Source organism: Barbus barbus, assembly GCF_936440315.1.
Source record: "Barbus barbus genome assembly, chromosome: 7".
Classification (NCBI taxonomy): domain Eukaryota; kingdom Metazoa; phylum Chordata; class Actinopteri; order Cypriniformes; family Cyprinidae; genus Barbus; species Barbus barbus.
The window spans coordinates 13,810,851-13,826,484 of NC_136735.1; the positions used below are offsets into that span (position 1 = coordinate 13,810,851).

Genomic DNA, 15,634 nt, shown 5'->3' on the forward strand with positions numbered 1-15,634 from the left:
CCCTCACATTTTTGTAAATATTTTATTATATCTTTTCATGTGGCAACACTGAAGAAATGACACTTTGCTACAATGTAAAGTAGTGAGTGTACAGCTTGTATAACAGTGTAAACAATCCTTTTTGTTAGCAAAAAAACAAAACAATATTGATAAGCAGTTAGGGTATACCAATAATAACCTAGCAACATCAATCAAGCTATGATTATTCTTGGATAGAGTGGAAAGACTAGGTATAATTATTAAATAAATAAAACATGCCATGGAATCACAATTACATCTGATATGAATTTTTTTTATATATAAATTTAAACTGAGTAATATTCTATTCATGAGAACAGCATAAAATGCAGTTTAAATGTGTATATAAAATATATAATGTATACAGTTTAAATTTATATATAAAATATTTAAATCCATGGCATGTTTTATTTTTTTTATACTTATAGTCTTTCCTGTACTGACTTAGCCTAAGCCTAAAAATTTCTTCACACAGTTGACAAAAAATGTCATGATTTTGTCCAAAACTGAAGTGCTTCTCTCAGCTTGCTGTCTTGCTTGCTGTTCATGATCATTCTTTAGCTTTTCTTCAGCTTTTTTAAGGGCCTCACCTTCAAGTGTAACCATCAGAGCTTTTATATCCTTTAGTCTCTTCTCCTCATTCTCCTTCAGGATACGTTGCTTTTCTTCCTCAATTGCTCTCTCAGCCCTTTCAAGCATCTCACTGGTGTAATGTTGACCACCATTCCCAGTGACCATTTTATCAATCTGGTCTAACAATTGAATGACTTGGTCAGGATTTTGTTCTTGATTGTTGAACACATGGTATCGTCCATTGCATGTTTTGATGAAACTGAGCAGTTTTGGGCTGTCCCGCACAAATGTGTGAATGTTTTTGCCCTCCAGTTGATCTCCATGAGTGAATAGTGCCATGGTGTAATTGGAGGATTCCTCACCAAAAATAGCTTGGATGGTTCTAACAGCTGCTGCCTCTTCATCTGTGAATCTACTCAGCTGAATCACAACTAAGAAGACATGTGGACCAGGAGCAGAGAGTGGGATGCAAAGTTTAATTCTGGCAATCACATCATCTGCAGTTAGGCTGGTGTCAAACAGACCCGGAGAGTCAATGACAGATATTATTCTGCCATTTATTATCGCATTAAATTTTTCACATTCTCCAGTCACAGAGGAGGAGGATATCTCTGATTTAAAAAGCTTTTTCCTCAAAATAGTGTTGCCTGTTGCACTTTTTCCCACACCTGTTTTTCCAACCAGAACAATCCGGAGCTCGTCACCTGGATGATGCACTGTCCATTAACAAGAATTACATTTAATTTACATGATAATCACTTGCCAGTCTTTACATATACATATTTCATATATATAAACAAAAGCCATAATGCAACATTTACACAATCATATTTGAGCCACTAGTCGGGAAAAAAACTTACCTATATCAACTGAATCATGAACATGGTGTTGATGATTTTGTTGCCTAAAAATCTAGAAATTAACAACACAATATCAAACATTTGATCACATTTTCTCATTTATAGAATATATACACTCAAAAAAGAAATGGTGCTAAATAGCACTAAAAGTGGTTCATATATAGCACTTTAAAGTTGCCATACAGCTCCTGAAATGGTGTGAAATGGTGCTATGTAGAACCATAAGAGGAACCCCATTCTCCTCCTTAGATTTTAGATATGTTTCTCACTCTTTGTTTGCTATGAATGATAATTTACTACAATGGCAAAAGCTGTTTTGAATCACTTTTATGCATTTCTCAAGTCAAAAAGTCTCATGTGGGGGCCCTGGAATATTTTCTTACAGGGGGCCTTTGGGGGCCAAAAAGGTTGAGAACCATGTTGTCTTCAGAAAATACACTGTATTTTAATGTAATTTTTTAACCCTTTCCCCAACTAAACTAAGAGAGAGTTAGAGAACCTTTAAAGAACTACACAGAGGCCAGGTTCTTTATATGGCAGTGTTGCTACAGCACCTCAACCACCCCAAAGAACCACTGAAGAACCTTTTTGTGTGTGTATACAATATGTCCTTTTAAAAGGTCATTAGTTTAGACAGGGAAAAGTATATAATTTTTTTCACACGCTGTCCAATACAGCAGTGGTGGATTGAAATGAAATAATTTCTATATAATAAAGTCAAAAGCTAAGCTATTTTTTACATATCCATATTACAAAAATGTAAATATTTTGTGTTTCTGGGTTTTCTTGTATTTTAACAAGGTAAGAATTTTCAAATACATACCTGCACCACTACTGCAGCAGTTACCCCAATTATTCCAAGCACTACCAGTACAATGAAGGAAGATGAGACCCATGATTTTGAGGTTGTTGATAACTGTCTCTGAGAATGTTTGGTGTCCTCCATAGCTAATGAGAAAGTACAGTCAAAACTATTGTTCTAGTAATGCAATCCTAAAATGTGACAGCCACACTATGGCCCAACACAAGATGCCACTGTATATGTAATATTAATACAGACAATAAGTAAAATAAAGAAATAAATGAAAAATGTCATCTGTTCCTAGCCCCTCTCTTTATTACTCACATGATCTGTTCATATTTGTAATTATTAACTTTATTTAAAATAGGCAAATGGATAACAAACATATTACCCACAAAGTTTATATACCTACACTAAACCCCAGATTGCATCATTTACTCTGCGCATAATTTTTTTCTCCATTTTCTCTCATTGTCTCTACCCTTACGAAAAATAAGTTTATTCAAGTGTGTTATTAGTATACTTCTTTTAAACTAAAAAATAGGAAAGTATACTTTTAGTCTACTTTTTATGTATTTCTCAGAAATGGGCTTTATGTAGGGACTGAGTACAGTAGAGACACTTTCTGCTTTTTTCATCACTACACAAAAACTAGATGCTGAAATGAAGTGATTTTCACGTTATTTCTTTTGCTTTTGTACTAAAATATCATAAATTGATAATAGCCATAAGTAGTTCATATTTTCCACAATTAGCTCATAAACATGAGGTGCATTTTTGTCTCAACTGTACCCATATGGGTTGAAACAGTAGCATGGTACAGTTGAGACACCCATTCTTAATTCTTAATTCAATCTTGGCTAACCATTTATAGCAAATGTAATAAATTAAAAAATTTCAGTTTTAAATAATACAGTTTAAAAATAAATTTATTTATTTGCTTTATTTAATTCAGATTCAGTTAAACAAAACAGGAACAAATATTTAACACTACAAAAACATATGGCAAACAGTACAAATGTAAACAGTAAAAATAACAATATATATACCTGTATATTCTATAAACATTACTCGAATCTATCTGCATTTTTACATTTTTCAATCATTCTGTATGATTTATAAGCTTGTTTCATCATGGGGACCTAAAACTATTCCCATAAGGTGAATTTACTGGTATTACTATACTTATTGGGACATTTGGTCCCCATAATGTAGGTAATACCTGTACACAAACACACACAGCCTCTGTATGCATTTTATTTTCTATGATTGAACTGTTACTGTATACAGTACATAGCAACCTATAAAGGGTGTATCAACTGTACCCACTTTACCACCTTGTATATTTCTCAAAATGCTATGTAATCATTTTAACATTCATGTTAGAAAATATGTTCATTAATAACAGACAGTTGAAATATCACAAATATAATTTTTTAACAGAATTTGCGTAGCATATGTGTAAATGTGACTTTTATCCTATAATCATAACACTGTACAACTAAACAGCATGTGAAGCAATATGAGACCAATCCTGGTACAGTTAAAACACTGTCTCAACCATACCCCACTGACATGCTCGCACGTTTCTCTAGATTATGAAAAGACCTTGCATGGCACAATATCATAATATATGTCTATTTTTAGAGCACAGAGTAACGTTTGCAATGATATATGTTAAGTTTAACAATCATAAAAGAATAATAAGCTATTCATTGTGGAAGGGACATGGTGAAATGAAAATCTCACCTTGGAAAAAAAAACGTTTGCCGATATCTTCGGAGTGGAAAGACGCTCACATTTCAAATTTCCCACGATCAAAGAGAACACTAATACACATGTGTGGAGCAAAAATCATGGCTTGGGGTTCTTGTGTGCGCAAGTTATTTAAGGTGTTTCAACTGTACACATGCCTCAAATGTACTCAGTCTACCCTACTTTTCAGAAATATACTTAAAATTACATTTAAGTATACTTGACTTATACTTAGAAAAAGTCTAAATATATTTGAGCTATACTTTGCCCCTAGAATCCGTGTTTTCATTGTTATACAGTAGGGGGCACTAGTACACATCTTCTGTACAGAATTTCCTAAATAAACAAGTGAAGAAGAAACCGAACCAACAGATGCTGCCATATGTAATCTAACATGATAATCAGACATATAACAGCATCAAAACTGTGTAACATTATGGAATAAAATGTCGACCAATAAGAGATAATAATGACTGTCAAGCTTTGGGGTGTTGATCGACTCCATCTACGTTTTGATTATCATTCTGAATCCAATCCAGTGTTTTTTTTTTCAGTTTTTTTTTTGTTCAAAATGTTGTTTATTTCTTTATTGTTTATTTATGAAACTTACCCACATTCAAGTGTTTTAAAAAAACAATGCATGAAGCTAGAATAAAATATTTTTGTTTACAAGCAGATACCCTGTTCTTTCTTTTGATGTTTTGTATGTTCAGATATTCATATGATAAAATATATACAAATTAATACCTAAATAGGGACATAGTAGTATACTTAAAGTATGATGTAAAGTTAACTTAAAGAAAACTTACGAGTATACTTGCAGTATAAAACTACTAAACTAGTGGTTTACTGAGACTATACTTCAAAGCATACTAAAAATGGTACAAGCTAAAAGCTAAAAACTTTTGATGTAAACTAGTTGTGTACACAAAATTTACTACTGTTATACTTAAAGTATACTTAAAAGTATATTTTATATACTGGAAAGTGGGCCAATTTAGTCCCAAGGAGAATTGAAATAGCACACTTACAAGTATACTACTAGTACACTGATATTTGTATACTTACTACATAAAGTATACTTACAAATATACTTGAATTTTACTTAAGCAAACTTAATAAAATAAACTTGAAGTATACTACTTTTTGGTAAGTGTATCTCTGTAATCTGATTTAAACACCACAGCTAGGCTAATAACAGCAGGAAAAATACTTTTTTTCCCTATAGAAAATATCTATCATGTCAATATAAATAAAAATATTCCATTCCTATAACTGATGCAAAATACAAGTTCAAACCTACCCTTGATGCAGAGTCCATGAGAGTGTGGGTGCCTGTTACGTGCAGTGTTTTATTTTCCTCTCCTTTACAATGGAGAGTTTCATTTACATTTCCCACCCACTATTCAAATAATGAAGCAATGGAGAATTGCTTGTTAGACTTGTTTCATCCCTTCTTACTATCAAGCAGCACTGATGACAGCTTCTTCATCACATCCCCACACAACTGAAAGTCAGTTCTCTTTCATAGGTTCACTCAACAAGCTAAGATGCTTTGGGAAACGCCCCTGGGCATGCCGATTGTCTGAAGCCCTTATAGAATCACGCCAATTCATTGGCTGATGGCGCGGATGCTGTCTTCAACGTTCTTACGTCGCCTACTTATACTGGCGAACGCACCATCTGCTCCTCAGATTTCTCTGCCTTCACGAAGCGGCCATATTAGCCCTTCTGTTGCGATTGTTTTCTCTTGGGATTTCTTCGTTTGCACTTCGGCGACTGCAGTAGTGGAACTCTGTTCTCCTTGCGGTGAAGTGCCATGGAGTATCGTCGCTGTCAGCTGCCGTGTTCTTGCTTCATCGCGAGCGACGACCTGCACAGTAAGTGTGTTAAATGTATGGGTTTCTCGCATGCGCGCAAGGTGGTTTACGGCATCTCGAAATGCAAATTCTGCGAAAACTACCGTCTCAAAACCCTCCGCACTAGGCTCGTGGTTTTTGAGAGGGAGTCATCCGTTTTTCCCCGTCGCGCTCTGGAGGCCACTGAGACCCTCCGCGAATCCACGACTTGGGGCTCGGATGTGGAGTTCGAGGAAATGGAGAGCGAGCAGACAGGCCTTGCCTTTTCTCTCCCTCTCCCTCTCTCACCTGAGCACATGCGCGTGAATTCACCGGTTGAATTCGCGGATGAGTATTTATGTCCTAGCCCGGAGGCACGCGACGCCATTTCCTTCGGGTTAGATGACATGTTATTCACAGCAGCGTCCGACTCTGAGGATTTCGGGCCTGCTTTAGCCGATGCTTTCCCACCTAGCGGCCAGGAAGCGTGGCCTTCTGCGGCCTACTCAGAGCTCATGGACCTGCTTTCGCGTGCCACTGAAAGCTCTCTATTGATTGGCCCGACGAGCCCCGTGAATCTCAGTCGGACCAAATTCAAGGCCTGAACGGAGGAATCTACCATTTTTCAGCAATCTGCATCACGAGATCTCCAGATCCTGGAAACAACCTTTCTCCTCCCGCCTTACTAACGCGGCAGCCGCTGACTTCACCAACCTAGTGGGTTCTGTGGAGCAGGGCTATACCGCCATTCCGGTGATCGAGGACACACTAGCCTCTCACCTCTCGCCATCTTTGGCACCTTCATGGAAGTCCCGCCCCCTCCTTCCAACCAAACCATGTAGGACCACTTCCGCCCTTATCGGGAAGTCCTACATTGCAGCTGGTCAGGCAGGCATGGCCCTCCACACTATGGCTATCCTCCAAGCCTACCAGGCAGATGTCCTCAAAGAGATGGATGAGGGTGGCGGCCTGATTCCTGAGGCAGTCAAAGAGCTTCATAAAGCCACGGACTTGGCCCTGAGAGCCACTAAACACACTGCTCGTGCTGTAGGACGCTCTATGGCAGGCTCGGTAGCTGCAGAGCGCCACCTATGGCTTAATCTCACAGAGGTTTGTGAGAAGGAGAAAGATTTTCTCCTTGATGCCCCCATTTCTCAAACTGGACTATTTGGAGAGGCAGTCAGCTCTGTAGTGGAGAAGTTTCGGTCCGTCAATTCTCAGTCAACTGCCCTCAGGCAGTTTATGCCAAGGAGGACGAGGGACTGGTCTCCTTTGGCCCGTGGGGCTTCCAGGGGTTATACGGCCCGGCATCCTGGCCCATCAGCCATCACGCGGGTGCGGTACTCATTCGGACCATGGGTCTGGCAGCTTGTGTCTTCGGCGGCACTCGATCCCTCAACGCTCCCTTCCTGGACCCACAAGGACACCAGCGTGCATGCACGGGGAAAAGACCGGTCTCTCGAGGAGAGGCGCGCTCGGCATTTAAACAGCGGTGGTGATGAGTCTCTATTCGGTTCAGGTGCGCCTCATCACACACCGCCAGCCCTGGCTGTTTCAGCGCCCCTCCTCTCTCACACACCCACTCCCGTCGGGTGCCTGGTGAAGGGCGGCGAATAAGGGACGGGGTGGTGGTGATAATAAGGGGGGGCAGCCAACTCGTCACAGTATGCAAATAAACAAACCGTGTATGTGCGCTCTCTGATAGCTTTATGAGCACATTTCAATATGATCGCATGTCTTGTAAGTGATTTATAATGGACACTCTCTGAAGAAGCGTGTTTTTATAGACGTTTGCTATGTACAGTTGTGTATTGGAATCAACATTCACGCTGACAGAGGAACTGTTCACTGGTGAGTCATGTTGAGCTGCCTTCAGATCACCACACACAACAAATTCATGTTTTTATTTACTTTTTTTAATTTGTGTTTTGCTCTGTTTAATAATTCTGAAAACAGATCTGTGCATATTTATGTAACTTTAAGGCGACTGGCATAGTGGCGTCTCCGTGAGGTCCTGCTTGGTACTGCAGCTTGACTTGTAGTTATTTATATATGTATAGAAAATGTTCTAAACCAGGGGTGTCCAAACTACGGCCCGCTATCACTCCTGTGGCGGCCCGCGAGGGATTTAAAAAAAAAAATTATACGAATCTGCAGAGGTGGGCAAACTACGGGCGTTTTCATCCAGTCCGTGAGGCAGTTGTTCCAATATGCAATATCAGTAAAATCTAATAGATGGCTAATAGATGGCGCTGTAGCCTGTAGTGCAGTATATAACCCCTGATTTACACCATGCCGATCTCGCCCGCTCCAGTCTATCCGCGGCACGTTTCAGAAGCGGCTCTCCTCGCGGCTTCACTAAAGAGAGACGCCGCGTCTATTTTTTGACGAACGCCACGTTCAAGCTGCACAGCGAATACAAAATAAAAAGGCAAAATAGCTATATACACTACAAAACTGGCACAACAGTAAATAAGTTACATGTTTTAAAAATGGGAAAGTATTCATTTGTTTTGAAAAATGCCTTGTATTGGAACTGTATTTTAAACTGTATTTTTAAAATGCCTTGTATTGGAACATGTATTTTAAAAACGCTTAAAAGACTTTCCAGTATCAGAACAAATGCCAGTGTTATCCTCCTGCTCATGGGTGCTTTCATTTGGGGAAAACATGGAAATAATTTGTCATTTTATCTTGCAAAGATATGATTTCTTCTTCTGTTTCTCACACACATTTTTATGAAAATGGATATAGTACGGTTTTTTTCTGGATTACAAATCGCGTTTTTTTTATCTGAAACGTGCTGTAATTTCCAAGGTGACTTATATAAAGCAATCAAGGTCAATCGCAAAGCACGCACATCAGGATTGGTGATGAATGAGAAAAGGCACACAAGTTTAAGTTGTGCATATTTCAGCAGCCACGCCTCTAGATTCAGTTTCACTTTAAATATTTAAGGCTGGGCGTTTATGATATATGTTTATAGTGAATGCCATTATAATTTGTGTTTGTTTTTTACTTATGTTTTCGTTCTTTTTTCTATTCTGAACACTGCTAAATTTACAGAATTGTTTGTGGAGTGTAGGGAATATAAATACATGTTTCTAATGTTTGTAAACATTTAGTTTATTTTACATTATTTCTGAATGAAATTATAAAATGTGTCTTATACATAGACTTGTACACCAATACAACTTATCTGTGTGTCATAAAGTGCTCATAAAAATAGGTAGAGATGGTACAAGAAAAGAACTGCCATGTATGTACAAGTATACATAGTACAGTAGTAAGTGAGTGTCAATTTAAAAAAATCAAAGCTTCATTTGTCATAAACATATTATGCGGCCCCTCACTTAATGTGGAAAATTTGATGTGGCCCTCGAGTCAAAAGGTTTGCCCACCCCTGGTCTAAACAAATGTAACTTTTTTTTCACAGATTTTGCTGTTGCACTGTATACATCAATTTTGAATTATTATTAAAATTCAAATCAAAATGTTTTAATTTTTCTTAAAAAAAAGCTTGCAGAAAATATAGTTTTATGAGAATCATCCTCAATCTTGAATTTGGTAAAAACAATCTTTATTTAAAATGTTTCATGTCTTAATCCTCTTCTTTTTGTTATACTGGGATAAATCATATCGGGATGTATGCTAAAATATTTGGATGTGGCGCCCCACCTAGAAAATTTGCCACCAGCCACCACTGGTTTGAATACTAGTGTTCCAATAAGCCACGTTGAAACTCTCCTGTTATTTTATTTTTTAATATACGAACAGAACTGTGGTATTTCAAACAAACTGAAATACTTTAGATGCGGAGCGAAGGCAGAGCGGTGTTTCTGATATCAGTGAGCGAGGAGAGGAGTGGGAAATGGTGAACCTGGAGCGGAGTGATTATTAAATGCTTGGAGTGTGGAGGGGAAATTGTTACAATGGAAGTTGCTAGTGTGAAGTTGCTGAGATCGACGAATAAGCTTTCAGACTCGTGAATTATAAATCATAGCAGAAAATCATTAACTCATTTCACTAGATGTCCAGTTTTGTTGTTCAGTAATCATCATGTTTTCTTTAATAATAGAATGGTTAAAAATACCTAAGCCTATAATAAATTACCAATATAAAATTATGCAAAGTATATCGTCTTTATAAATCACTCCCAAACATAAGATTATTGTTTAGGCCATATATACATGTACTGGTCATAAAATTAGAATATCACGAAAAAGTTGATTTATTTCAGTAATACCATTCAAAAAGTGAAACTTGTATATTAGATTCATTCATTACACACAGACTAATATATTTCAAATGTTTATTTCCTTTAATTTTGATGATTATAACTGACAACAAATGAAAGTCCCAAATTCAGTATCTCAGAAAATTAGAATATCAATTAAGACCAATGCAAAAAAAAAATGATTTGTATAAATGTTGGCCAACTGAAAAGTATGAACATGAAAAGTATGAGCATGTACAGCACTCAATATTTAGTTGGGGCTCCTTTGGCCTGGATTACTGCAGCAATGTGGCGTGGCATGGAGTCGATCAGTCTGTGGCACTGCTCAGGTGTTATGAGAGCCCATGTTGCTCTGATAGTGGCCTTCAGCTCTTCTGAATTGTTGGGTCTGGCGTATTGCATCTTCCTCTTCACAATACCCCATAGGTTTTTTATGGGGTTAAGGTCAGGCGAGTTTGCTGGCCAATCAAGAACAGGGATACCATGGTCCTTAAACCAGGTACTGGTAGCTTTGGCAGTGTGTGCAGGTGCCAAGTCCTATTGGAAAATTAAATCTGCATCTCCATAAAGTTGGTCAGCAGCAGGAAGCATGAAGTGCTCTAAAACTTCCTGGTAGACGGCTGCGTTGACCTTGGACCTCAGAAAACACAATGGACCAACACCAGCAGATGGCATGGCACCCCAAACCATCAATGACTGTGGAAACTTTATACTGGACCTCAAGCAACGTGGATTATGTGCCTCTCCTCTCTTCCTCCAGACTCTGGGACCTTGATTTCCAAAGGAAATGCAAAATTTACTTTCATCGAAGAACATAACTTTGGACCACTCAGCAGCAGTCCAGTCAAGATGCTTCTGACGCTGTCTCTTGTTCAAGAGTGGCTTGACACAAGGAATGCGACAGCTGAAACCCATGTCTTGCATACGTCTGTGCGTGGTGGTTCTTGAAGCACTGACTCCAGCTGCAGTCCACTCTTTGTGAATCTCCTCCACATTTTTGAATGTTTTTTTTTTTCACAATCCTCTCCAGGGTGCGTTTATCCCTATTGCTTGTACACCTTTTTCTACCACATCTTGTCCTTCCCTTCGCCTCTCTATTAATGTGCTTGGACACAGAGCTCTGTGAACAACCAGCCTCTTTAGCAATGACCTTTTGTGTCTTGCCCTCCTTTTGTGTCTTGCCCAAGGTGTCAATGGTCGTCTTTTGGACAACTGTCAAGTCAGCAGTCTTCCCCATGATTGTGTAGCCTACAGAACTAGACTGAGAGACCATTTAAAGGCTTTTGCAGGTGTTTTGAGTTAATTAGAGTGTGGCACCAGGTGTCTTCAATATTGAACATTTTTACAATATTCAAATTTTCTGGAATACTGAATTTGGGACTTTCATTAGTTGTCAGTTATAATCATCAAACTTAAAGGAAATAAACATTTGAAATATATCAGTCTGTGTGTAATGAATGAATCTAATATACAAGTTTCACTTTTTGAATGGTATTACTGAAATAAATCAACTTTTTCGTGATATTCTAATTTTATGACCTGCACCTGTATATACAATGTAATATTAGAATAGGTATCCCTTAGTTTCAAAATACTTACAGTATAAATGATTTGTAATTTTACAGGTTGTTACCCCTTTATTCCCCAAACGTCTCATATTATTCCCCTATACCTACACGGAGGTACTGAATAGGTACACTGTAATTACAGAAACTTAAACTGTAAATTCAGTTTAGCTTTTGCTTTCGCATAGAAACACACAGTGCCTCCCTGTCATGGCTGCATCAACACTACTGCGGTTACTGAAACCACGGCTTCTTTGTTCGCGTGAACATTTGTTCGGCATTACGCAACAATTTCCACATCGTGACGTAGACATGTGGGCCGTGTTTGAATGAGCTGTTTTAGGGGGGCGTGGCAGAGTCTTAACTTTGATAAAGAATATCTCTTTGGTTTTGAGACTTTAGTCTTTGCAACTTCAGGGATCTTATCTATGCACAATCAGCTTGTAGCACTCCAAAGAGAAAGGAAAACTTGAAATCGCATCATCTTAGGGGAAGTCGTGGCCTAATGGTTAGAGAGTTGGCCTTGTAATCCAAAGGTTGCAGGTTCGAGTCTCCGGCCGGCAGGAATTGTAGGTGCGGGGAGTGAATGTCCAGCGCTCTCTCCACCCTCAATACCATGACTGAGGTGCCCTTGAGCAAGGCACCGAACCCCCAACTGCTCCCCGGGCGCTGCAGCATAAAATGGCTGCCCACTGCTCCGGGTGTGTGCACTTTGGATGGGTTAAAGGCAGAGCACGAATTCCGAGTATGGGTCACCATACTTGGCTGAATGTCACTTCACTTCACTTCACATATGACCCCTTTAATATTTTTCTTACGCATTTCTTCTCTTCAGGAGAGCTTTATTCACCCTCCGGAGCTGTGTGCAGCACTTTTTATGATGGATGGACGCATGGGGTAATTTTCATTTTTGGGTGAAGTATCCCTTTAAGGCCTTTCTGTAGGTCGAAATATTTTCTCTCCATGCAGTACGAAATACCTCTAGGGTGTGAGTGTGCTCAGTCAAATGACAAATAAATATTTCTTTACTGTTTATGGTTTGTTTTATTAGTGTAAATGCAAGTTTCAGTTACATGAAATGATGTTGCATTTTACAGTTACAATAGATTGGTGTCCTAGTAACTTGCAAAACCATAATCCATGCAAATGGTAAAATTTATCTTGTTTTTCAAACTGTATTTACACTAAACCTATTATTATTAATCATTTACTCTCTGTGCACATATCTTTGTTTAACTCTATCTCAGTTGTCTGACTTAAACACTGTATTTACAGTTTGTGGCAATTACCAGCAGCAATATGTCCTTTTAGTAAATATTTATTGTTTCCAAATAAATTATTCCCTTTTCGTAACAGATGCAAAAGTTTAAGATAAAACTCACCTTTAATGTGGAGCTCATGAGGTTTAAACAGCTTACAGACATTTTAGATTATTGCTCTAGCCACATCTGCAGTCCTCATGCCTCCCTGCAACAGGACTATGGCATGTTCACACAGGTAATCAGGGACCCTGGACATCTTTCTTCTTGTGTTTTTCAGAGTCTGAGTTTTTTTTTTTACTGTTGTAAGTTATTGTAACTGTGACCATGATTGCCTGCTGCCTGTAAACTTAGTGTCTTAAAAAAAATTAAAATTTTTAATTTTAAAAATTGTTCCACAAGTGTATGTGCAATAATTGTTTATGGTCCTATATATAGTCATATATATATATATATATATATATATATATATATATATATATATATATATATATATATATATATATATATATATATATATATTAGGGCTGTCAAACGATTAATTTTTTTAATCGCAATTAATCGCAGAAGCTTCATAGTTAACTGCGATTAATCGCGGTTTGGATTGCACATGTAAAATTCTGTTATTTTGCATATCAAGGCAGTTCTAAGCCCGCATATCTTACCAGAGTTTTCAATGGGAATCAAAAGAACACATAAAATTTCCTTTTGAACCTTTTTTTATTAAAAAAAAAAGTGCAATGTAGACCAACTTCCAAATATTAGGAGGAATAAAGTAACGCAGTGCTTACTTTGAGAGATTACATTTATCAGGCCACTCTCTTAAGCTACTTCAAAAATAAACAATAACATCATTAGCAAAACAATTCCTAGCTGGAAATAACAGCAATCAAGTGATATGTAACACTGGTAGGAAATTTCTAACTCGCTTATGACAAACAGAACAGTCTAAAACATTGACGGCCACAGCAGGATATTTGTAACATTTTCTAGTCTTAAATGAAGAATGTCATCCTTGTAATTAACCTGTGCTGCACATGGATGAAAAAAAAGTCCAAATGACAGTAAGATGAAATGAAAAATATTGCATGATTGGACATGAGATTCAGAACTATCTGAGTTCTAAGTTGTCTCTCCTATTTCTTTTCTTTAACCCAATTGCTAACACACACCAGTCTGGTGACATTAGCAGTGGACAGTGCTGCTCTCTTTTTTTGCAAGATGTGACCAGAGAGAGAGAACAGTCTTTCACACGGTACCGTTGTTGCCAGATATTTTTGTGCTAGAGGTGCCAAGGTTGGGTAGGCCCTTGCGTGTCCAGACCACCATTCCAATGGACAGTCATCGATGGAGATGCTGGGCTCACCTCTGTACCGATCCACAGACGTGTCAGATGCTGGGTCTTCTTCGTCATCTGAATCTGATGCAGCAGCTAACAGAAAGTGCATCTTCTTTTTAGGTGGACCTGGTTCAGGTTCTCTACGAGGCTCAGGTTGCTGGGCACTCTCCTCTTTAATCAACTTCCAGACTTCCTCCCTTTCAGATCTGGGAAGGCATTTAAGATCCTTAAATCTGGGGTCAAGCGCTGTTGCCACTTTCAACCACTGGAGATTGGTGCTTTGTTTTCGCTTTGATAGGTCAGATGTGAAGGCCGCTTTAAACCGGAGCACATAACCTGGATCATCGTCAGAACCAGTCATCAACCGGAACAAATGACACAGTGCAGGCAGGACCATGGAGCAGGATATGTACTGTTCTCCTCCCAAAAGCTCAGTCACATACCTGCCAAGAAACAAAGTGCAATCAATTATCAGTTATAAAAAACAAACAAAAAAAAGGATGAAGTTAAGCTCCAGTGAAATAAAATTCTAAAAACTCAATTTTTAGAGCATGTGTGTAGGCCTTCCTCCTCTTCATCTTACAGTGCTTTTCATATTAATTTAACCAATGTTTAAAGCTACAAAAGCAGCAGCATCTAACTAAATGATTAAAGAGAAACTAATAAATCAGTCACATTTTAGTTTCAACAAAACAAATTCAAAATATTTACCTGCATGGTTCAAGGAGTGTTTCAAGCTTTTCGATCTTCTCCAGTTCTGCATTAGTCAGCATGGCTGGTGTGCCTCTTTGTTGATGGAGTTGAAGTGTAGCCTTGACAACGTCCTTGTTTCTCAGAAGCCGGGTGATCATGCTGAGAGTGGAGTTCCACCTGGTGGAAACATCTTGGACGAGGGGCTCCTGTGGCTGTCCCATCTCCTCTTGTTGTGCTCGCAATTCAGCTGCATTTGCTGGACTATGCTTAAAATGTCCAACCAATTTGCGGCATTTTGCCAAGACATTCTCAAGACCACTGTCACGGAGTGACATTGTGATCGATCTCTGTAAACTGTGCGCAACGCACGGCATGTGCTCGTATGGCAGCTGTCGTGCTGCTGCTGTCATATTACAAGCACTGTCGGTGCCAATTGTTGTCACCTTCCCCGCAATTTCCCACTGCTCTGCAACTTCAGAAAATTGTTCGGCACATGTTTCTGCAAAGTGCCGTTCTTCTGAGTGTTTAACCGCTAAAGCAAACGAATGCAACTTCCAGTCAGCGTCTATGTGGTGTGCAGTAACTCCAAGATAATTCTGGTTACTTATTGCCCAGCAAGCAATTTTGCGTCTAATAGACGTCTAATAGCCGTCAAAACACAGCCCAGACGTCTAGGCTAAAACGAGGCTAATTTT

At 38.6% G+C, this 15,634-nt stretch overlaps 1 protein-coding gene across 1 annotated transcript in view; it reads right to left on the reverse strand.

Annotated features, from left to right (window-relative positions):
* The window catches only part of LOC306872704 (GTPase IMAP family member 8-like), a gene marked incomplete at its 3' end in the record, with an annotated part of 35,911 nt that overhangs the window by 9,522 nt on the left and 10,755 nt on the right, over nucleotides 1-15,634 (reverse strand). The window contains exons 5-9 of the mRNA XM_079421462.1: nucleotides 14,958-15,205; nucleotides 14,167-14,689; nucleotides 7,148-7,255; nucleotides 6,677-6,935; nucleotides 609-1,307 (exon numbers count right to left, since the gene is read on the reverse strand). Of these exons, the coding sequence (XP_079277588.1) occupies nucleotides 609-1,307; nucleotides 6,677-6,935; nucleotides 7,148-7,255; nucleotides 14,167-14,689; nucleotides 14,958-15,205 (1,837 nt within the window). The remainder of the gene's footprint in view (nucleotides 1-608; nucleotides 1,308-6,676; nucleotides 6,936-7,147; nucleotides 7,256-14,166; nucleotides 14,690-14,957; nucleotides 15,206-15,634) is intronic.